Source organism: Schistocerca gregaria, chromosome 11 (assembly GCF_023897955.1).
Source record: "Schistocerca gregaria isolate iqSchGreg1 chromosome 11, iqSchGreg1.2, whole genome shotgun sequence".
NCBI lineage: Eukaryota > Metazoa > Arthropoda > Insecta > Orthoptera > Acrididae > Schistocerca > Schistocerca gregaria.
In genome coordinates this window covers 74,747,043-74,772,722 of record NC_064930.1, presented here as the reverse complement: position 1 = coordinate 74,772,722, position 25,680 = coordinate 74,747,043, and the positions used below count along the sequence as shown (strand labels likewise).

The window sequence follows — 25,680 nt, the reverse complement described above, 5'->3', positions numbered from 1 at the left end:
GTCTGCACAATATCGTTTCTTTCAGGAGTGCTAGTTCTGCAAGGTTCGCAGGAGAGCTTCTGTAAAGTTTGGAAGATAGGAGACGAGGTACTGTCAGAAGTAAAGCTGTGACGACGGGGTGTGAGTCGTGATTGGGTAGCTCAGTTGGTAGTGCAGTTGCCCATGAAAGGCAAAGGTCCCTAGTTCGAGTGTCGGTCCGGCACGCAGTTTTAATCTGCCAGGAAGTTCGTAATAGAGTTGTTCTCCTGTCGCCGATCGACCTTCCGAGTGAGACGGGTGGTGTCGACAGGACCTGTACGGAGACACCGCCCTGCACGACGCCATCTGCAAGGAGAGTGCCGAGATCACCGACATGCTGTGTGCGGTGCCGAACATCGACTTCACGCTGCGCAACCGCCGAGGCTTCAACGTGCTCCAGCACGCTGCCCTCAAGGGGAACAACTTGTGAGTACTGCGTGCTTCCAAACAGCTCCAGTCACGTGCTGTTGAGAGCTCCTGCCTAAAGCATTGTATCGTAATGGTAATATGATTGTGAAAAACTCAATTTCAAATGTAAGCCATTTATTAAGTACCGGGTAGTCATAAGATGTGCCACGTAGTAAACTGTTGATTTTCCAATGAACAGTGACTTGCCAGTATTTTCTGCAAATGGTATATTACTGGACAAGGGTTTCTTATGAAAACTATCAAAGTCCCCACTACAACTCCTAGTAGCCTTTAATAGGAATTGTAAAGCTCTCTGTATTTCCTCATTTTAAGTACACGCACAGTTTAATATTGTGATAATGTGACCTGATGTAGATTTCTAGAATAGTAACTCACACGTAAATGTCACATGGGAAAGAAGATGGGTCACGTTTTCACAATATTAAACAAATATGTGAAGGTGGTTTGATGATAAATATGGAAAAAAAAGGAAAAAAATGTTTGTTTTATAAACAAGTCACCTTACTTCTCCTTTATGTGAGATACACTCAGTCCGGCAATACTTCAGCTTTTTTATTCCGTGGGAAAAATACGTGGGTGACTCGGATGAAAACCTTCAATTTGTAATAACAAATCGAAATTTCGTGCTGTTACCCTATAAGTTGGTAAGCGTGATACAAACAGCATGCAGAATGGCCTGTAGGTGGCAACATAATGCAGATGCACACATACCGTCGCAGTATCAGTATAAAGACGGCCGCCCCACTTGCGACTTGCATCAGGAAAGAACAGCAATCTGTTATTCGGGTTTTGCGTAGTGAAGGTGTAAAAGCTATTAAAATTCATCAACCAATGAAGGTTCAGTATGGTGGTGCATGTTTGTCCCAGCAGCAAGTCTACAAGTGGATTAGGAAGTTCACAAATGGTGTGACTTCAGTGGGAGATGCTCCTTGTCCAGGACAGGCACAACGAGTTGTGACTCCACAGAACATTGCAGCAGTTGAAACCGTAGCGGACTACAAAAAGAATTTTTTTCTAAAGGAATTTATGCACTTTGTAAGTGCTGGAGGACTTGCATTGAGTATGGGGGAGATATGTTGAAAAGTGATACAGCTTTGTATCACTTCTGCACAATAAATAGTATTTTAAAAAATATTTAAGGTTTTCATTTGATTCACCCTCGTAGGTTCTGTCAGACTCCACAAAATACTCATTGACTATAACTATCACTTCCTCATTTGATTAGAGTTCCTTCTCAGCAAGCCAATATTTCAACATAGGGAACAGGAAGAACACTTGGGGCCAAACCTAGCGAATACAGTGGATGAGGAACCCATCTGTGCACTTTTGCCATTGTTATCACTGATGTGTGGGGCGGTACATTATTCTGGTGAAAGAGCCCTTTTTCGCGTGGCAACCTTAGTGGTTTTTTTTTCCCCCCTCCTCCAGCAAATGTAAGTGAGGATTATTCTGTGGGGATCACCTCCCCCAACCCCAGCCCACCCCCACTCAAAAAAAAAATTGTCTGTCACATTAGCAGTTGAGAAAATGTTGTTTTTCTTCTTCCGTGCATGTTCGCCAGCCTCTGTCCATTGCTTTGACTGTGGCATGTAATGACGGATCCGGGTTTCACCAGCAGTCACAAATCAGAGTGAAGAGACTCGCAGATTGTGAATAAACTTCGCTAGACATTGTGTTGAAATGTCGTGTCGGTTGTGAGCAATCGTGGTACCCACCTGACACACAGCTTCATCACAGCTAGTTTTCCGTGCAGGATATTATGTATTTACTCACTTGAGATGCCTAAAGTATCACCAATCTCACGAATTTTTATTCGGTTGCCTCGTATTATCTTATCGTGGATTTTGACATTGATTTCCTTTGTGGTTATCTCAGTTGGGCAGCTGCAGCGCACTTTGTCTTTGGCACTTGTGTGACGGTGTTTAAATTCATTAATCCAATAGTAAATGGTCTTCAGAGTCCACACGAATCTCAACTAATTCTGTTTTGATCTGTGCAGTAGTCCAACCCTTCAGATGAAAATGTTCAGTAAAAGCACGAAGCTCGGTTTTCTCCATTTTAAATTGCAGTCGACACATTGACCAATTCAGAGGGCTGTCGACAATGAACAGTACACTGTATGTTGTCGAAATTTATTTTTTGTAAAGTTTGGAGTTGGTTGTCTCAGGTGGGACGGAATATAAAAATATGATTTTTTTACAGTTTGTACACCTATATGATAGCAACGTACTGTAAATATTTCAACATTGATATCTGACTGTGAACAAAGATACGAATTTTTGCAAATGAGGAGATAATTCACATTACTGTACAACTGATCTTACGGGTGTCACCTATTCATGTGTGATATTGGCAGGATATGATCAAACTGGGTGTTGTGTGTCCTTCATCATCACTGACCCGCAAGTCACAGAAGTGGCGTCAACTAAAAAGGACTTGCAATACGGCTGCTGAACTCCCCTGTGTGGGGCCTCCTGCCCAACAAAGCCATACGATCATTACATTTCGTTTCATATTGAAGAAAGGTACTGAATTTTGTACAAAAAGTGGAAACATCACTGAAATTAACATTTATGTTATTTTGACATACTTAAAATAAATATTTTCAATTAACATCCTTCGACGAGGGGCGACTGTTCCTAACCTGGTGGTGAATGTTAAGAACTTATTTCTTCAGACAGCTTCTGTGATACAGAATAAGACCTCCCAGTTTCTGTGGTAAATTCAAGCACTGAAAGTTTCCTTAAAACATTTTTCATTGGTATACAAACTTTGTCACTGATGTCCATCATACACACATGCCACTATGTTGTTCGACGTTAAAGACAGAGATGTATATTACTGACGCTATGACCCTGATAAATTTCGGTTTCTGATGATACGTAACATCGAACTAAGTTTTCTGCAGTGCCAAGGAATTTGTGGAAATGCCTTGTTCCTTTTATTGCCATACAGTTTTAAAATCTGGTTTTAAGTGTTGTTTTCATATGCAGAATCACATCTTCTTTCTTGATCAGTAGATAGGTAATGCCTTTAATATTATCCTTGCAAAAGACATACATGTCCTGTACTGTGAGAATTTGGCGTGTAGTTGGTCTTTGTGGGCTGACTTTACTTACTTCTTGTTTTGTTGTACCTCCTACTCCATCACATGCATTTTTATCATGGCATGATGCAAGAAAAGTGCCATTAAGCCTCCAACCCAAAGTCTACTTTGTGGTTGCACAGATTTGAAAAATTCTTTTTGTTCTTACACTGGCTACCACTTCCATCTAAAAAGTATACCAGATTCTCAACCTTGGGAAAATTTTCTTTTGTGTAATTTATTACATACTTTTGAAACACATGTACAGCCCAAGTATTGTGCTCCAATCACTTAGACTGCAAATTGAAGAACTGCAAACTTCATCTTTCTCATTTTTAAAGTAGAGGATAAATGGATGCACTGTTGCCTGGTCATTGACCCAGTGTTACCCTTGTATTGCTACCTGAGCTGCAAATGTAAAATTTTCTGCAAAATCAGCTAGCACCATGCATTCAGTTACATGAAGTTGTGCTTTTTTGTCCTTCAAAAACTTACTTTGGATTTTAGGAACATAGTGGTGACTTTTGAGTGTTTGTAAGTTATCAATTAAAGTTTCCGAGTACTCTTCCTAAGATTTAACCACTATTAGCATTTCTGCCCTGTCAGTTGTGACCCACTGTTTGAAGGTAATACTGTCTGGCATTTGCTCTTCATGTTCATGAAACAATTCAAAAACATTTTTCTTACCAGGGAATTTATTACACAATCTTGTCATGCAGTCATAACTGTTAGTGTCACAGACCATTAAAACTAGTAACACTTTGTATTTAAGATCACTGAGTTTGGCACCCACAATCATCAGTTTGACATTTTGATGATATAAGCAAACACATACGGAGTGTGTCCCTGAGGATCCAGCCAAAATACACCACTTAGGGCGGAGATCACAAAACTTTGACATTCCAATTTTGCATTGAAGATGAGAATTTTTGAAAGCTACATAAAGATCATTTAAATTTGACTACACTAGTCATTTCTGCTTTGTTTCTGTAACTCCATTTAGAACAACTGTTTTGCTATATTTGCAACCTGGGCACATGATACTGATTTCATCATCTTCAAAAAACTGCTTTTTAATTTTTCTTCACTTATACCTACTCCTTTCTTTTTTCCTAAAATGGGAAGAATGCCTTGCTGTCTCACTAATTTTTGGGTCAGTTTAACCAAGTGATGAGAAACGTTGAATTTATGAATTACTTTTTTTTTTCTTGACCATGAGTCAGGGAGCAAACCTAAAATTTTAACTTTTTTCCTCTTTAGATGGCACTAAACATTTAATTTTTAGTTCCTCTATTAAGCTCAAATATTCAGAAATAATTATTAGAAATAATGTTGGTATCTGTATTATTAAATCATGATTCCAAGTCTTTTCTAATTTTGTCTGAAATTTGTTTTACCTCATTTTCAATAGCTGCTTTTCTTTTAGTGCATGCAATTTTATTATTTTCAAAGCAGGAGATACATTTAACTTAGAACAAGCAAAATCCAGTTTGCTAACAGCTTCCTCATTAGTAATATATAAATGTGATTAACAAGGTTACATTACTCTGGTTCTAGATTCACAACAAATATTTTTGAGTAACAATTTGGGCACGGGGAATTTCCAGGAATCACTTTAAGTTTCACTTGGAAATCTGTTTTGCTCTCAAATAACAAGGACAAATGTTCAAGTTTTATTTCCCTCAAGCCTTTAGTAATAGGCTTTTTATGAATGTTAAGTGGATCACAGCACTTGCTTCCAAAAATGTTGTTGTACCTCAGAATATATTTCTTCTTATGATACTCACACACTGATGTTACAGAAGAACTTAATCGAAATTTAAACAAAGTTTGTCTGACTTCATCAACGTCGTTGACATTTTTCAAGTTTTTTTTTTTTTTTTTCAAACTAAACCGTGACCTTTTTTGTGACACACTTCACTTGCTATCTGTCCAATAGAGCACTGTTCACCCATGTTATTGTGTTCCAGTTAATCTCTCAAAATTAATTACAAATTACACACAGAACAAAGCACATAACACATTTTACATTCCCGATGAAGTATGTACATCCACTCTAACAGAGGTTTCAGAACAGACTAATTACAACAATGCCACAACTAACTATGTACATATGCAATGCCAGACCCAGCAATAATGTACTTCTTTATTGACAATAAACCTAAAGGTAAATGGGTATTTTTATTACCATAGAACAAAAGCGAAAGATCCTATTGTTTAATATTGCATTATTAAAAATAAATAAACTAAATGAAAATGGGGTGATAATGTTAACTAAATATGTCACAATTAAATTTTATTACAATGAAACAATAAACCATTTAAATAGGCAACAGCCATAAGATCAGTTGTAAAGTAATGTGAATTATCTCCTCATTTCCAAAAATTTATATTTTTGTTCACAGTCAGATATCAGTGTTGAAATTTTTACAGTACGTTCCTATCATATAGGTGTACAAACTATGCAAAAATCATATTTTTATATTCACTCCCACCTGAGATACCTAACCCCAAACTGCACAAAAAATGAAAATTTTCAAATTTCAAAAATTCATAATAAATTTAGGAAACATTTGTAAGAGTTCTTGCTCTATTTGAAGCTAGTAGTGTATGATACCTAACTATGCGAAAAAATAGACCCATAAATCACTCCTTGTTTGTTATTTTTGGGCCTAAAAATTGGATTTTTGAAAATTTGGATACCAAGCTTTGGAGGTCATTTTGACTGGTTATTTTTGAATTTAGGATATTTTGTGCAATAGACAATGTTGTAGAGGACACTTTTCTAAAAACAACCATGTCATTTGCAATGTTGTAAATTAACCTAGTGCAGAGATATCCAAATTTTCCCTAATGTCTCCAGACTGAAAAATCGTCGCGCACCTACAAATAAAAATGGCTCCCATCCAAGAAAGGTGCAAGATAAATTATTAAAAAATTTTTTGACATTCTCAATTATGGGGTAACCACATATTAAAAAAAATAAAAATATTTAAAAAATGGTCAAGCAACTGGACCACTTCATATGGACTGACACCCATCTTTTAAAAAAATGTTGTGTTGTGAACTGCTCATCTGCAGCCTTTCTGGCTCCATGGTAGTTCCAAAATTGTCATCCCTTGAGATGTTTCACGAGATTTGAAACAGGTAATGAGTGAGGAGGCCAAGTGAGGGGATTAGGGTGGATGTTTGAGGATTTCAAACTGTGTGATAGCTGCCTTGTGGAGGGGCAAGATTCCTTTTCTTGTCTTGCCTTGACGTTTGGAGACCGACAGTTGCTTCAGTTTAAGAAGTTCAACATAGTACTTTGCCATGATGGTTTTACTACACTGTAAGTAATCAGCAGGATTCCATCTCCATCCTAAAAGACGGGCACGTGGAACTCGTATGTTGATCTTTGTGTTTTGAACTTCTTTGGACACGGAGAACCAATGTGTGTCCATTCTTTCGACTGTCCTTTGGTCTCTGCATCGTAAGTGTATATCCATGTTTCCTTCACAGTGATGAAATGATCTGAGAATACTATACAGAATTAAGGCAAAATTGGACCAAAATGGTCTATGAAGCAGTCACTCGTTCATGCTTTTCTTCCGCATTCAGATGTTTGGGAACCCATTCAGCTGAGAGCTTTCTTATGTCCAAAATTGCCACAAATGATATGGACCCACACATTCACGGTATATGCTCAAGGTCTCTGCTATCTTTTTAGAATTTATTCTCTGGTCATCCAGGATTGTGGAATGAATGGCATCTACAGTTTCCAGAACTGTGACTTGAGTTAGTTAGTTATGTGTTCCATTGATCAATCTCATGGTAACTATTATGATGTGGAATGAGTCGAGTGCATAAGAAATACACACATGAATGAAGGGTGTTAGTCTTTTTTAATTATTTTTAAGCTTAAAATTTTTGTTACCAACTCTATGCCCTTAAATTGCACAAAATACATACATTATACCTATAGATTTATTTATTCCTGTTCAAGAATTCATCTATGGTATATGAGTTGTCAAAGAGATATGATTTCAATTTATTTGTGAAACTGTTACTGCTGTCTGTTAGACATTTTATTACATCTCGTAATTTATTGAAAAGTTGTACAGCAGCATATTTCCCTTTCTGTGCCAAAGATAGGTTAAGTAGAGGATAGTGTAAGTCTTTCTTTGTTCTGGTATTATAATCATGAATGTCGTTGTTTTTAAAGTGATCCATGTTGTTGGGAACAAATTTCATCACTGAATAAATGTACTGTGAGGCAGTTGTAAGAATTCCTAACCTTTTAAAGAGATGCCTGCAAGATGTGTGACTATGAGGCCCACACATTGTTCTAACCACTTTCTTTTGAGCAGTAAATATTTTTTGCTTAAGTGTTGAGCTACCCCAACTTAATATTCCATACAACATCAGAGAGTGAAAGTAACATAAAGTATGTTAGCATGCCAATTTCTATATCCTCAAAATTCGCAATTATTCTGATTGCAAAAATTGCTGAACCTAGTCACCAGGAGATTCAAAATATGAATCTTGTGCCTAAGATTCTCATCTGTATGCACACCCAAAAACTTAGTATCCTCTACCCTGCCTGCTGACTTCCGTTGATGTGATATATTAATTGAGTTGGTCTTCCAGGATGCTCTTAGTCTTCAGTGCTGAGATGCCCTGTTTTAAATCTCTTGATAGTGGAGTAGGAAGGGTAGCTACCAGTGGGAGACATATCATCATAGACTTGTGTGGCTGGGTTCCCTTTTAGAAAGAGGTACTTAATCACAACACTACCTCTTTCACTGTGAATTCTCTATTTTCATGTGCCATGTTCACCTCAGAACTGCACAGAAAACAAAAATCAGTGTTACTATTAAGTAATTACTATCACTTATAATGTAAGGATATTTTATCTGCAGATTCTAAAAATAATCCCAAAAAATTTTGGTTGTGCGTAAAAACTATGAATGCTACAAATAATTCAATACCTTCTCTTGCTGACAGTATGGGTAATGTAACTGAAGACGATAAATAGAAGGCCGAAATTCTAAACCTACCTTTCAAAAACTCGTTTATGATAGAGGACGGCAGCACTATTCCCTGTTTCAATTAACGAACAAACGAAAGGATGGCTGACACAGTGTTTAGTGTATCTGGGATTGTAAAACAGTTAAGATCCTTAGATGCCAGAAAGGCATCTGGTCCAGACAGTATCCCCGTAAGATTTTACGTTGACTATGCTACAAATATAGCTCCATTCTTATCTGTCATCTATCAGAGATAATTGGAACGGGGGAAAGTTCCACGGGACTGGAAGAAGGCCCAGATCATTGCAATCTATATAAAAAGGGTAGAGAATCGGATGCACATAATTACTGGCCAATTCACTGAAATCAATTTGTTGTAGAATCATGCAACATATTTTGTGTTCAGACATAATGACCTTTCTAGACTATGAGAAGCTCATCTGCAGAAACCAGCACGGTTTTAGGAAATAGCGGTCATGCGAGACACAGCTGGCCCTCGTTGTGCACGATATACAACAGGCTCTAGATACTGGCTCCCAGGTTGATGCCATATTTCTCGACTTTCGAAAGGTGTTAGACTCGGTTCCACACTGTCGCTTGCTACAAAAAGTGCACCCTTACGGTCTATAGACCGTTTTCTAACAGACAGGGAGCAGTATGTCGTCCTGAACGGGGTAACTTCAACAGAAACAAGAGTAACTTCAGATGTGCCCCAGGGCAGCGTAATAGGTCCTCTGCTTTTTACGATTCAGGTAAACGATCTAGTTGATGGTATTGACAGCAGGCTCAGACTGTTTGCCGATGATGCTGTAGTCTACAGGAAAGTAGTATCACACGAAAGTTGTGAACAAATCAATGAGGATTTGCAGAAAATAAATGCGTGGTGTAATGACTGGCAGTTGTCTCTCAATATTAGTAAGTGTAACCTACTGCGTATAACAAGGCGAAAATCCCCGTTAATGTAAGAGTACAAAATAAATGATCAGTCTTTGGAAGCGGTAACATCTGTCAAGTATCTAGGTGTGACTATTCGCAACGATCCCAAATGGAATGATCAGATTATACAAGTAACGGGTAAGGCAAACTCTAGATTGTGGTTTATTGGTAGAATCCTGGAGTGATGCAGTCCGTCAACAAAGGAAATAGCTTACAATACGTTAGTTCGTCCACCGAGCGAGGTGGCGCAGTGGTTAGCGCACTGGACTCGCATTCGGGAGGCCGACGGTTCATTCCTGTCTCCAACCATCCTGATTTAGGTTTTCCGTGATTTCCCTAAATCATTTCAGGCAAATGCCGGGATGGTTCCTTTGAAAGGGCACGGCCGATTTCCTTCCCAATCCTTCCCTAAAGCGAGCTTGCGCTCCATCTCTAATGACCTTGTTGTCGACGGGACGTTAAACACTAACCACTACCACCACCACCATTAGTTTGTCCCATCTCGGAGTAGTGTTCGTCTGTATGGGACCCTTATCAGTTGGGTCTGATTCAAGAGATTGAGAAGGTCCAAAGAAGAGTGGCAAGATTCGTGACTGGTATTTTTAGCCATCGCGAGAGCGTTACAAATCTCATAGAATGTTTGAAGTGGGACATACTTACAGATAGACGACACGCTAAACAGAAGGGGCTGCTCACTAAATTCCGAAATCCAATCTTCACCGAGGATGTAGAGCATACATTACTACCACCAAATTTCAAATCGCGTCATGATCATCGTTCAAAGATAAGGGAAATAAGAGCTCGTACCGAGGCGTTCAGACAGTCATTTTTCCCTCGCGCAATCCGCGAGTGGAACAGAGGGGGAGAAATATGACTTAGGCGCGAATTGTGTCCTCCACCACACACCGCTTGTTGGCTAGCGAAGTATATATGTAGATGTAGAAGGAACAAGGTTCAGTACAACCACCACCATCTTGAACCGTCTCCAGCCCCGGGCTGGGTCTGTTTGGAACATAAGCCTCACCATCTAGTCCTGTTTTCCCACCTTCTTTCAGTGTTTGCTCTGGTCCAGTCCTTGCCTCTTTTTTTCAAAAGGCATCTCCGCGCTTTCAGCCACCTATCCATTGGTCATTTCCTTCGCATTTACATTTCATGTATCTTCTTGGGAATCCTCATGTTTTCCAATTCTCTTTAAGTGCCCATACTGTCTTAGCCTCGATATTTCCTCCCTGCTCCGCAAGGGTTCCTCTTTCACTTCTCATCCTGCCTCCCCCTGTTACCCCTATCCTACTACTGAGGAACTTTATTTTGTGTACCTGTAATCTACTTACATCTCATTTCTTCATTACCCATATTCCAGATGCATAAGTCAATCTTGGGATGTAGTACCTTTTGTATATTACTTCTTTGCTTTGTTCCAACCGAGCGAGGTGGCACAGTGGCTAGCACACTGGACTCGCATTCGGTAGGATGACGGTTCAATCCCGTGTCCTGGCATCCTGATTTAGGTTTTCCGCGATGTCCCTAAATCGCTCCAGGCAAATGCCGGAATGGTTCCTTTGAAAGGGCACAGCTGCCTTCCTTCCCTAATTGGTTGAGACTGATGACATCGCTGTCTGGTCTCCTGCCCCAAACGACCCAATCTGACGCCAAATTTGTACCTAAACAGGCTCTTAACATTTCACAGGAAAGTTTCTACATATCTGCCATGTTCACTTACCTCTCTCTCTCTCTCATTTCTTCCTTTTTCCTCTATCACAATTCCCAGGTACTTGACACTTTCCACCTTCCTCACTTGTTCACCTCCAATCCTTATTCCTCTATTTGTGTGGTGTGCTTTTTCTTTTCTTTCTTTTCACCTCCTCCTAGTTTTAACAGATTCCATCCCATACCGTCTCAAAGTTTCTTGCCAAGCACCTGGCTGTTCCCGATTCTCCTCCTCCCTGTTTCTCTAGATCAAGTAGTCTGTGTACAGCATTGCTTTCGCCTTATATACGAAGACAATAACTTGTTCTCGAAAGAACAGTTACTGTTGATGACCGTGCTGCTTTTTCCTGGAATAAATGATGACTAACTGAAAACATCAGCTGCTGACAGGTGTTGTCGATATACCTCGATGTGGACAGCTGAAAATGTGTGCCCTGACCGGGGCTCGAACCCGGGATCTCCTGCTTACATGGCAGACGCTCTATCCATCTGAGCCACTGAGGACACAGGTATATCGACAACACCTGTCGGCAGCTGAGGTTTTCAGTTAGTCATCATTTATTGCTCTCACCTTGTCTTCTCCAATTTTTTCTGCCACCTTCATCATTCCGAGACTACAGTGTCGGTTTAATACCGAAACATCAGAATTAATATACTTCAGTTTTAACTAGGAAAAGCTGAGAACAAATCCGCACCCCATGTAGGCAGCGGCCTCGTTTTGTGAGACGATGGTGCTGTCCCGCATCCGGGCGACAGCCTTGTTTACGAGATCGGTACGTTGCAGTGCTACCGAGAGGCTGCTGCAGCGTGCCCGCCAGATGGTGGACGTCAAGAAGGACGACGGCTTCGCAGCACTGCACCTGGCCTGCCTCAACGGACACCGCGCCGTCGCGGAGACTCTGCTCTCGCTCGGTCGCGCCGACGTCGGGTTGCGCAACAATCGCAGGCAGACGGCGCTCCTGCTCGCAGTGTCGCAGGTGAGCGCTGTCGGCTGTGTGGCTGCGTCCTGAGGGCCCGCACAGCACAGATTTAAAATTCTGACATCTGAGACAAAATAGCTGACCTCGGAAGTGAAATGTGTTGTATTGTCAGTACACACATAATAGATAGAGTATCACACTACAGATGTGTTCACGTATTAGACTAAAAGATATACAGGGTGTTTCAAAAAGGGCTTCATAACTTTAAAAATTAATATAAATCTATTGAAAGATGATGTAGAGCTGGGTTTAGACTTATTTTGTAGGGAAACACATCAAGTGTTTTGACCTTTAACCCCGTATTTACTCGAATCTAAGCCACACTTTCTTTTTCAGGTTTTTGTAATCATAAACACAACGTGTGGCTTAGAATCGAGTGCAGAGTAAGCGGAAGTTCTGAAAAATGTTAGTAGGTGCCTACACAACTAAAATCTGCCGTCTAATACATGTAGCACAACTGAGGCACAAAGATGAATACTGGCGCCGAAACCTATGCGTCAGTAAATAAATTAAAAGAAAAGGATAAATTAAAAGAAAAGGTTGAAGAATGTAAACATTCTGCCATGTATTCTTTCATGTTTGCTGCTATCTCATTTAAATCCTGTCTGCCTAATACTCTATGAAACTAGAGTGAGACAACAGCAAACGCAGAAGAATAGACATATAATGTCATGTTTATATTTGTATTATTCTTATGCCTAATAGTGATACAGTCAGAAATGAAGCACAAATCTAAGATGACTGTAATTTCTGTGCAGAATGTAATGTACTATAGAGGCGTCTGCAAAGATTTACAAACGGAGAAAAAATTTCGCTACACTCTCGTTCGGAACAAATTCTATCATACACAGTCTACTATTTGGTTCTTGTTGATCATTATCAAAGAATGCAGCAGTGTTAGCAACAACAAATAGCAGTCTCTTGTCGTCGAGTTAAGAGACAGTCCCTCTCTCTCTTCTTCTTCTTCTTCTTCTTCTTCTTCTTCTTCTTCTTCTTCTTTTTTTTTTTTTTTTTTTTTTTTTTTTAATTGTAAGCACAGTAGCGCGCACAAAAGGAAGCTGTGCCTCGAGCAGTGACAGGTCGTAAACACTCATTATCAGAATGCGACAAACAATGCGTGACACAGTACAATAATGCATTTTCAGCTTAGAGTGACGTAAACACCTATAACAAAGAGAACGGCACTTGTCAGATCAAAGCAAAATAAGCAATCGATTCAAACCAGACGAAGCACGTGAAGAAGGAAGGGTACTCATATAAACACAGACGGAGCCCCTGACACATAACAATGGCTACTTGGTAAAGCTTAACTGTTAAGCTTACGACTCGAACCAAGCTACTGTAGCTGTATCTCCATCCATTCGACCTCAATTGTGTCTCATGTTACAATGGTCCAACTTTGTTTCTATTTGGAGGGGCAGTCTAAAACTCTTCTCTCCCCTTGAAATTCGAGTCGCAAATTTCAGGAGCGGCTTAGATTCGGGAATTTTTTTCCCCCTGATGTCGAGTCTCATTTTTCAGGTGCGGCTTAGGTTTGAGTGCGGCTTAAATTCGATAAAATACGGTAGAGATGTTGTATGTGGCTTCCACAGGTTATCCTGCACACATCTCATCGGAAGTCAATTTCTTCCCAAACGTGCTGTAGCGCATTGCAGGTGTAACTTGGTCAGCCGTGGTGTAAATTCTTGCTCTAAGTTCAGGTAGAGAAGCCAGCACAGGAGATACATACATGATTCCCTTGGTGAGTCCCCATCAATAAAATATAGTGGTGTCAGGTCTGGGGAACATGAGGGCCATGCAATTAGTACATCACGGCCAATCTACCTACCTGGAAAGCAGTAACTGAGAAAATCCCTAACGATTTCGGACACAGGATGTCCCGTACATCTTGCTCCAATTACCATTACACATTCAAAGTCTGTTATTCGCGTCATGTTGCTATTATCACATTGAGCATCTTTTCATGCGAATCATTGGAGTGCAAATGAGAGCTCCACCAATGCAGTGCCCTTTTATACTGTCTGGGGTAAGATAGGTACTGCCTACAGGAAAATTAGAGAACCACTTGCATTAACATAAAGAGCTCAGATGGAAACCCAGTTCTAAGGAGGGAAAGCAGAATGGTGGAAAGAGTATATAGAGGGTCAATACAAGGGCGATGTACTTGAGGACAATATTATAGAAGTGGAAGAGGATGTAGACGAAGATGAATTGGGAGATACGATACTGCGTGAAGAGTTCGACAGAGCACTGAAAGACCTGAGTCGAAACAAGGCCCCCGAAATAGACAACATTCCATAGGAACTACTGACGGCCTGACAAAACTCTACCATCTGGTGAGCAAGATGTATGAGACAGGCGAAATACCCTCAGACTTCAAGAAGAATATAATAATTCCAATCCCAAAGAAAGCAGGTGTTGACAGACATGAAAATTACCAAACTATCAGTTTAATAAGTCACAGCTGCAAAATACTAACGCGAATTCTTTACAGACGAATGGAAAAACTGATAGAAGCCGACCTCGGGGAAGATCAGTTTGGATTCCGTAGAAATGTTGGAACACGTGAGGCAATACTGACCCTACGACTTACCTTAGAAGCTAGATTAAGGAAAGGCAAACCTATGTCTCTAGCTTTTGTAGACTTAAAGAAAGCTTTTGACAATGTTGACTGGAATGCTCTTTTTCAAATTCTGAAGGTGGCAGGGGTAAAATACAGGGAGCGAAAGGCTATTTACAATTTGTACAGAAATCAGATGGCAGTTATAAGAGTTGAGGGACATGAAAGGGAAGCAGTGGCTGGGAAGGGAGTGAGACAGGGTTGTAGTCTCTCCCCGATGTTATTCAATCTGTATATTGAGGAAGCAGTAAAGGAAACAAAAGAAAAATTTGGTGTAGGTATTAAAATCCATGGAGAAGAAATAAAAGCTTTGAGGTTCGCCGATGACATCGTAATTCTGTCAGAGACAGTAAAGGACTTGGAACAGCAATTGAACGGAATGGACAGTGTCTTGAAAGGAGGATATAATATGAACAACAACAAAATCAAAACGAGGATAATGGAATGTAATTGAATTAAGTTGGGTGATGCTGAGGGAATTAGATTAGGAAATGAGACATTTAAAGTGGTATAGGAGTTTTGCTATTTGGGGAGCAAAATAACTGATAATGGTCGAAGTAGAGAGGATATAAAATGTAGACTGACAATGGCACGGAAAGCGTTTTTGAAGAAGAGAAATTTGTTAACATAGAGTATAGATTTAAGTGTCAGGAAGACATTTTTGAAAGTATTTGTGTGGAGTGTAGCCATGTATGGAAGTGAAACACGGATGATAAATAGTTTGGACAAGAAGAGAATAGAATCTTTCGAAATGTGGTGCTAGAGAAGAATGCTGAAGATTAGATGGGTAGATCACATAACTAATGAGGAGGTATTGAATAGGATTGGGGAGAAGAGAAGTTTGTGCCACAGCTTGACCAGAAGAAGGGATTGGTTGGTAGGACATGTTCTGAGGTATCAAGGGATCACCAATTTAGTACTGGAGGGCAGCGTGGAGAGCAAAAATTGTAGAGGGAGACCAACAGATGACTACACTAAGCAGATTCAGAAGGATGTAGGTACTGGGAGATGAAGAAGCTTGCACAGGATAAAGTAGCAACGAGAGCTGCATCAAACCAGTCTCAGGACTGAAGACCACAACAACAACAACATTCCCAAATAACGCAGAAGTTTATATGAAATGAAAGTGGATAATTTCATACAAAGACAAGAACGAATCTGTTTTTATTAAGATTATAAATTACATGTTTTGTCATTGCAACAATATATTTAATTAATTTGCATATACCATTTTACTTACTTAAAGAATGATCACCCTATCATTTACAGGTGAACAGAGCAATTAGTTTTATTGAATGAAAGGCCTAGATTTAATTAATTAAATTTTGCACTGTAAAATTTTACATTTCTGTATAGTCGTAATCACAGTTCTGTTAACTAACATCAATTAGAACATGAGCATATTTGGTTCTGACTGAAAAATCACTGTCATATTTCTATTAGGGTTACAATCAATTTTTTAGCTCGAAAACATATAAATAGCTATCTTTTCATGACTAGAAATATCAGAACTTTAATCATTAATTACTCCATAGTTACAATAGCAAAATTATTCCTACCATGTGCCTGAAGTTTGTATAATGTACAAATGGTGATGGTACAACAGCTTTTAATCCAACATGTTTCCTTCATTCTACATTCTCGTGAGGCCCAACGTAAACAACGTCAAAACAATTACCAAGTTGCTAAAAAAAATTTAAAAAAACTAATCCGGTTTATTTTAATCCACATAACCAGAAAAGACAAAATCAAAGCAGCAGTTTAAATTGGTGTAAATTAGTGATATTACACATATGCCCTCTTTGGGAGAGTAGGGAGGAGGCTGGGAGAGGATACAGGATTCCAAAAGGATTGTGGCGTTACACATACCAATTAAGGTGGAAACATTAGGTGACCTACATATGCATAGACTAACGCAGACCCAAGGAACAATATTATACCTATTGTACCCTATTCACAGGTACACTAGAGGTTAGGTTAGCTCATACTGTAATTTGTATCACTACAAGTAAGTAAATAAGTAGGTCAACAAAAAACTTGTAGTTAAAATAAAATATGTTGAACTTTTTTTAGCTCTCTGCATATGACGAATAAATACCTAAATGTTTGCTCTCTATTTTTGATATATTCTGTATAGCATGTGGTCACACGATGTCACAATGTGTCAATTCTTAGTGTAACGTCTGTAGATTGCAGTAACGTAGCCACTTTTGTTACACTGTCGGAGTCGGAGTCAGAGTCGTAGCGGAGGATCTGTCAAGAGTTTCGGTGTGACTCTCTCGGTAGCTGTGCATTTTCCGATACGGCCGCAGGGTCACTGCTCGGTGGTGGAGCTGGTGGTGTCGACGGGCGGCGACGTCAATGCGGAGGACGAGGACGGCGACACGGGGCTGCACCTGGCACTGATGAAGCGCGCGTCCATCTGCACGCAGATCCACGAGCTGGAGGCGCCCGCCATCTACGGGGTGAGTCCGGCAGCCGAGCGTGAGTGGCCTGCGCTTCCGGAGTCATTTGTTAGCCCCGGCACTGCTGCAGGCATACATCACTGATGTGGGTGTGTTGTAGAAATTTCAAATGTGTTTTATACTAGAGTAGTATGACCTTTCCCTATGCCAAAAATCTCCTCTGTAGCAACAAATATGGATTTGGCAGACAGTGATTGTGTGAAACCCAGCATCACTGTTCGCCTCTGGTGGGTGTTGTCTTGCCCGACTTCTTGGCAGTGTCTACTATAGTTCTGCACTGTTTCCTAATGAACAAGATACAAGTGTACAAAGAATTGTACCAGCTTTCTAATTGGTTTGACCACTTTCTAGAAGACTGAACCCGTTATGTCATCGTTACCGGAGACAAGTCTTCAGATCTAAAAGTCAATTCTGGCATGCTGCAAGCAACTGTTACGGATCCATTATTTTTCACAGTATTTACAAGAGCTTTTCAGAATGAAACTTACATTTTAGAATAATAATAAAAAATCCAAATGGAGAAAAAAAATTGTTACTTAAATTTGGAAGGCACATTGTTCAGCTATTTTTAACAAGTTTCACAGGAGAGCTTCTGTAAAGTTTGGAAGGCAGGAGACGAGGTACTGGCAGAAGTAAATCTGTGAGTACTGGCCGTGAGTCGTGCTTGGGTAGCTCAGATGGTAGAGCACTTGCCCGCGAAAGGCAAAGGTGCCGAGTTCGAGTCTCGGTCCGGCACACGGTTTTAATCTGCCAGGAAGTTTCATATCAGCGCACACTCCGCTGCAGAGTGAAAATCTCATTCTATTTTTAGCATTATCTTTGCACAAATTGAGACAGTTATCATAATACCATTTTTTTTATTCCAACATCACAGAATGTTGCTGCTTGAGACTTCAACCACGTATTGCGACCTGCATGCAGTTCCTCGTCATTTTGTGTGAACTGTGTTGTGAGCCAGGTCTTCGGGTGTGGAAAGAAGTTAAAGTCCTTTGGAGTAAAGCCTAGGCCAGGGGCGGGCAGGAATCCTGCGCGTGTGCAGTTAACCGGTGTCCTGCGTGCACACAGGAGCAAGCTGGCCACCCGCTCATCTCCCCTCCCCACCATACCTTCTCTCCACTCCTTCCTCTGCAATGCGTTTTGTTTCGTAGCTTGCTTTATTGAATGAAGGAATAAGATTAGTAGGAGTGCTTGAAAGATATCGTGGTTTGAAAGAGTACCTATTACCTACGATACGTTTTATTTAATTATCACAGGTGGAGTGGAACAAAGTTTCTACATACAGACAAACACAAACACTTACTTAAATTTTCATCACTGATGTTTGCTGTTAATCGACACTTACTAATTCAGCAAATGGTTTTCCAGCTCTCGCTATATTAAGCGCAATCTTGTAACTTGCACGTACCGCTGGGCTATTATTGTTGCCGTCCTTAAAAATTGAAAACAGTGCTACATAAAATGTTAAATCAGTTAGATGAGAGACATGATGAAAGAAAGTCGCAGATCTCTCATGACCAAAACAACTACAACAGATTTGTCTAGTATCCTCAGAGGTATTGAATAAGATTGGAGAGAAGAGAAGTTTGTGGCACAACTTGATTAGAAGAAGGGATCGGTTGGTAGGACATGTTCTGAGGCATCAAGGGATCTCCAATTTAGTACTGGAGGGCAGTGTGGAGCGTAAAAATCGTAGAGGGAGACCAAGAGATGAATACACTAAGCAGATTCAGAAGGATGTATGTCGCGGTAGGTACTGGGAGATGAAGAGGCTTGCACAGGATAGAGTAGCGTGGAGAGCTGCATCAAACCAGTCTCAGGACTGAAGACAACAACAACAACATTCCGAAATGAAAGAAGGGAGTAATCCTGGTGCATGAAGGGATTCAAGTGCTATTCTTACCACAAAAAAAAGAAATTGGTGATCCTTGTGATTGTTATGTCAGTTACGCTTTCATCAAGACACTGGACGCAGTTGTAGGTTGGCAGCCCTTCAAACGGGAGGTCAGGGCTTGTCTCCTCGCACAACCTGTCACCATTCGAGCACTCATAGTTCTCGTTTATTTATAATTGCAACACAGTGCCACAATGCACTGTCCGCATAAAACTGTCTATAAATATGCAGAAATCTCCTTTAATTGTGTGATAACACGATTTCTGTCCTCTCCACTGTTGGACAATGTCTGACATTATAATTTTCAGCTATAGCTCCAATCTCGTACGTCAGACACGTTTCTGTTAATGTGCTTTCTGTCTGCTCCATTATTGGAACTCATTAGGACAATGGCAGCACTCGGTACAAAAATCTGGCAACTCAAAGCGTGTTTCATTCTTACATTTCTAGTACGATAATGGCTGGTAGTAAACACATAAGTGATGTCGATATTGCCAGGTGGCTCCTGTAAGACATTATGGATGGAAGAGAATTTAGTGATGAAAGTCACTGGGAAGAAATTTCTGCTGTGTACAGTGGTATAAATTCCAGTGAAGCAGAATATACTGACGGAGTTGAAAGCAACGGAGGGAGAAAACCTGGAAAGTTTATTGCAACGGTAACAGTGATCTCGTGAAGTTTCCTTTTTCTGTCACACGATGATATATCACCATTTCTCCCGGTGTTCGGTCAAAATCTGAACTAGAATATTTCCAGCTCTTATTAGTGAAATTGTGTCTGCTACAGATGTGTATGCTGAAGGAAAGATACAGAAAGTCACTCCATATGCAAAACACAAAATGCTCATTGAGGTACTCGTGGAGGGATGTTTCGTAAGTGGAATTGAAGGCTTTTTTTGGTGTAATATTGAGCTAGGCCTTCAATTTACAGGCAAAATTAATTGACTACATTACCGAAGACTCGCTAGAATGAACTACATTTTCCAATATTTTTTTTCTCATCTCTGTATTCTATTTTTTTTTAATAATTATTTTGAATGCTGTATTGAGTTCCAACTGTCACAGCTCAGGGATGTCAACATATGAGATTGAGCAAGGTGAAGAATTGTAGTGAGTATCATAACATTGAGTGCAAAGAACTTTTATGTACCAAAAAATGCGGTTATAGATGAGAGCACAGTAAGATTCAAAGGACGAATTCAGTAAAAGTGCTACAACCTGGAGAAGCCTGTGATGTGGAGTTTTATGACTTTTCTGCCTGTGTAATTCAGGAAATGTTATGGTTTTTCTCACATTTATTGTGGATAGACAACTATAGAAAGTATAATTTGCCCTGATTCACTTTCTGTGGTTCAGGTGACAGAGCAATTACTATCTTGTGTAGGTGGTTCGGGCTATCATACGTTTACTGACAGGTTCTGTATGAGCCCTCGACTTGCTCAGGAACTGCACAAAATGAAATTTCATCCAACAGGTACAGTTATGCCTTCTAGCAAAGATTTTCCATGCGATTTGAAGAAGACAAAACTTGATGGACGTGAGTTGTGTGGCTATCAAAGTGAGATGAAAATCGTGTGTCTTTCATTCCATGCCAAGAGATCAGCGACTGTTTGAGTAAATTGTTTGGTCCTCAAACCCAACTAATCACTGGTTACAGGAACAAAGAGCCTGTGTGGTTCCTGAAACCCACTGTTATTTGGGAATACACGTTTATGGGAGGAGTGCACAGGGCTGATCAGCAATGCAGATGCTATGGTTTTACAAGACTGTCCCACAAGTTGTGGAAAAAAATTATTCTTGTGGCTGATTGAAGCTGCTGCAGTGAACAGTTATATTCTTTACCGGAAAGACAAAAATGAATGTCGAGAACATCTGAAGACCCACTTTTCGCATTTTATAATTCAAAAGTATGAAGATGAAAAAAATCAGCTATGGATTGCATGCTTTGCGGCAAACGCAAGGGGAAATGGTAGTTTCAAAAACTAGTATGAAAGAAAGTAAATTTGTCAAGTGTCCTTGTGTTACTTTGATCTTTTTAAAATGCTGATGTAATAACCTGTAATCCCTTACATACTTACCAACGGAAAATAAGTGCTTGTTAAACACAAACACCTTAGTGCAAAACTTTAGAATTTTCCAAATCTATTAAAAACTGTGGTAAAATTGAGAGAATTAACTATAAAATTTGAGTTTTTCTAAACATGAAGTTTAAAATGTAACAGCTCATTCTTTTTTCATAAATTAAATAAATTCTTGAGTTTCATACACCTGTAAGTATGGTTCATAGGCCATGCAAAATTCATCTAAGTATCTCTCTTACATATGAAACAGTGTGCCTATAGCAATAAATGCAGCCAATAGTAAGTGGAAAAAAATGATGAAATTTCACACATAAAAAAACATTATTTGTTATGTTTTTGAACTACCACTTCTAAGAGTGTGAATCCTGAATCCTTACTAGTTAGTCATGCTGACAAAGTTTCATGGATTTATTTGTAAAAGTATAGACAGTGGAAATTAAAAAGTCTTGTTGTGCCTCTCCTGCTCCAAGTCAGCCCGTTTGATGTCCAACCTGCGGAGACACACTTTAGTAGACGCGCACTTCCACACTTGTCTACGGTGACGGTCGGATGTCTGACAAATCTTGGCTCGGTCGATAAAGAGAAACCGTGTTCCGTTGCTCACCTACTCCCACCACAGTGTTCACGGGTTTGTGTTTTTGTTTTTAAGAGACGCCGCATGTCTCAGGAAACGATTACGTTCCACCTGTCTCGACACCGCCTTTCCTCTCGCTTCCAAAAAGGGAACACACAGTCCTGCCACAGGATCCTCAAAGTACCTGTGAACCATAATTCGTTGGTAGTGGATGTCGGTGGTTATTGCCATCTGCGGGTGACTGTTTCGAATCGTATCTACAATTTTGTGTGTCACGATAACAGTCAGATGATGATACTGTGGTGTACCTCACTTTTCACGCAGTTAGGGTGCATAAATCCTGAAAAATCATTAATCAGAACAACCACCTCTGGTCGTAATATCGGCCTTGATATGCCTGGGCATTGAGTCAAACACAGCTTGGATGGCTTGTACAGGTACAACTGCCCATGCAGCTTCAACACGATACCACAATTCATCAGGAGTAGCGACTGGCATATTGTGAAGAGCCAGTTGCTCGGCTACCGTTGACCAGACGTTTTCAATTGGTGAGATATCTGGAGAATGTGCTGGCGAGAGCAACAGTCAAACATTGTCTGTATCCGGAAAGGCCTGTACAGGACCTGCAACATGCAGTCGTGCATTATCTTGCTGAAATTTAGTGTTTCACAGGGATCAAATGAAGGATACAGCCACGGTTGGTAACACATCTGAAATGTAATGTCAACTGTTCAGAGTGCCGTCAATGCGAACAAGAGGTGACCGAGACGTGTAAGCAATGGCACTCCTTACCATCACACCGGGTGATATGCCAGTTTGGCAATGACAAATACACGCTTTGAATGTGCATTCACTGCAGTGTCACCACACACGGAAGCGACCATCGTGATGCTGTAAACAGAAACTGGACTCATCCGAAAAAATGACATTTTGCCATTCGTGCATCCAGGCTCGTCGTCGAGTACACCATCGCAGGCACTCCTGTCTGTGATGCAGTGTCAAGGGTAATCGCAGCCATGGTCTCCGAGCTGACAGTCCGTGCTGCTGCAAATGTCATCGAACTGTTCATGCAGATGGTTGTTGTCTTGCAAATGTCCCCATCTGTTGACTCATGGATCGAGATGTGGCTGCACAATCCGTTACAGCCATGCAGATAAGATGCCATCCATCTCGACTGCTAGTGATACAAGGCCGTTGGGATCCAGCACGGCGTTCCGTATTACTCTAGTGAACCCACCGATTCCATATTCTGCTAACAGTCATTGCATCCCGATCAATGCGAGCAGCAATGTTGTGATATGATAAACTGCAATCGCTATAGGGTACAATACGGCCTTTATCAAAGTCGGAAACGTGATGGTACGCATTTCTCCTCCTTACACGAGGCATCACAATGATGTTTCGCCAGGCAACACATGTGAACTGCTGTTTGTGTATGAGAAATCGGTTGGAAACTTTCCTCATGTCAGCACGTTGTAGGTGTCGCCACCGGTGCCAACCTTGTGTCAATGCTCTGAAAAGCTAATCATTTGCATATCACAGCATCTTCTTCCTGTTGATTAAATTTTGCATCTGTAGCACGTCATCTTCGTGGTGTAGCAATTTTAATGGCCAGTAGTGTAATTGGTCATTGTCTCCACTGTTCCACTGCCGTGTGCTGTATATAATGGTGTAAAATGTGTTCCTGTCCTTACAAAATTCCTATTTTCTTGAGCACAGTAGGAGAACCCTATCCTACCCACGGAAAACACCTGCATACGAACACCATCTTCTCAGTATTTCTCTGTTGGCACTACTCATAATAGCAGATAACGTTCTCCAGGCATTCACCAAACCAAAACCCTTCTATCGCATTGCCGCAGGGTACAGTGTGGTTCATCGCTGCGAAGCACTCGTCCAGTCATCTGTTGTCCAGCGGCGCCACTGGTTACTTCACCTGGCTGTCACTACAGCGATGTGTGGCTTACGAGGGGCTGGTCGCCCTCTGTACACCTCTTTTTAACTCCCTACACACAATCGTCGTATCAGCTGGACTGCCGGTGCCACCTCGGAACTCGAAATCGATTCCTTCCACTGATTCTGTGCAACTTTTACTATCGCTTTCTGCAGTGCTCTGACAGTCCTTGCCCGTCGGAATGTGAGGTCTGCCCAGTTTCAGTTTCAGCTACCGTCAATCCTTCAACTTTCCACTCCGCAGTGTCCCTGGCGGGTTTGTCAGTTGAGTGACATCCGATGGCTAGTCTGTGTTCAGAGTCACTGAACTCTCTTAATTGACCCATTCTCCTGTTACTGCTTCTCTACTGGCTATGCAATACCCCTCGCCTCTTCCTATGCCAGTGGGTCTGCCTGTCGTAACATCCAGTGCTCGATTCTGCATCGCATAGGGATGTCCAGATACTTTTGAGGTAGTTCGTTAGTTTTGTGTTGCAAGGATCATTTACACAGTACAAAGATGGTTTGAAAAGTTCTAGTAACGGAATAGAAAAAAAGTACTTTCTTTACTGAAACTTTTTTTTATTTTTCAGTGTAGTTCCTTGTATATTAATGCACTTGGTCCAACGATGTTCCAGTGCCTTGATCCCATCTCGAAAATGAGTTTCCTCCAGGCCTGCAAAATAGTTGTCAACCCCGGCTATCAATTCTTCATCTGAAGTGAATCTTCATCCACCAAGAAAAATTTTCAGTTTTGGGAAGAGATGGAATTCTGATGGAGCCATATCAGGTGAAAAAGATGGGTGTGGCAACAATTCATACCTTAGTTCATGTAATTTCGTCGTGATGACGGCACATGTGTGCTGGCGTGCATTGTCTTGATGGAAGATGACTTTCTTCCTTGCTAAACCTGGCCTTTCTTCACATATATTTTGTTGCCGTTTGTCCAGGAGGTTAGCATAGTATTCTACAGTAATTGTTTGCTCAGTGAGGAGATAATCTACTAACAGAATCCCGTTTGCATCCCAGAACACTGATGCCACCACCTTTCCTGTCGAAAGGAATTGTCTTTGCTTTCTTTGGTTGCAGAGGATCAGCATGTTTCCACTGCTTTGACTGTTGTTTTGTCTCTGGGATATAGTAGTGTACCCAAGTTTTATCTGTGGTAGGAAACTGGCACAAAAAAATCTTGTTTGTTTCTCCTAAAACGGGCCGAACATTGTACCGATATGTCCATTCTCGTGCATTTTCGATTCAGCGCCAAGAGTCGTGGCACCCATCTTGCAGATAATTTCTTTCATTTCTACGTCTTCAGTTAAAATGCGATATACCCTTTCAGATGACATCTGGCAAGCGTGAGCAATTTCACGAACTTTCAGTCGGCGATATTCTGTGACCGTTTTGTGCACTGTTTCAATGATTTCTGGAGTTGTGACACATCTTGGCCGAACAATGCGCGGATAATTGTCTAAGCTCTCCCGACCAAATTTAGATTCATTTGACCACTTGGAAACAGTTGAATAGGAAGGAGCAGAGTCCTCTAGTATATTCTGGAAATTGGCACAAATGTCCTTTGCTTTCGTACCTTTCTGTACAAAGTACTTAATCATTGCTCAACTCTCGATTCCCAGTGCCATCTTCGCAAATTACTATGTGGGAACAACAACAGAGCCATGTCATCGCCGAAGCTCTCTTCCGAGAGCACTGACGTGGCACGTGTTTACAGGCAACAGTCCAGTGAATATCATGTGAACAACTCGTTGCGCTAGTGCTGACCTCTCGTGGTGATTCCGAGAACTTTTCAAACCACCGTTGTAAATCGTAATGATGTGGAACGAGTCTCTTTACATTATATCGCAAATTAATTTGTAAATATTGCTACGTGCTGAACATTGAGAAAAATACAGGCGTGAGTTAGTAATTTGTGCCCTTCACATTTTACACATTACAATAA

The 25,680-nt window shown here is 40.6% G+C and overlaps 1 protein-coding gene across 1 annotated transcript in view; it reads left to right on the top strand.

The window, feature by feature from the left end:
• The window catches only part of LOC126295335 (E3 ubiquitin-protein ligase MIB2), a 370,711-nt gene that overhangs the window by 150,528 nt on the left and 194,503 nt on the right, over positions 1 to 25,680 (top strand). Inside the window, exons 12-14 of the mRNA XM_049987804.1 lie at positions 290 to 444; positions 11,969 to 12,161; positions 17,097 to 17,249. Of these exons, the coding sequence (XP_049843761.1) occupies positions 290 to 444; positions 11,969 to 12,161; positions 17,097 to 17,249 (501 nt within the window). The remainder of the gene's footprint in view (positions 1 to 289; positions 445 to 11,968; positions 12,162 to 17,096; positions 17,250 to 25,680) is intronic.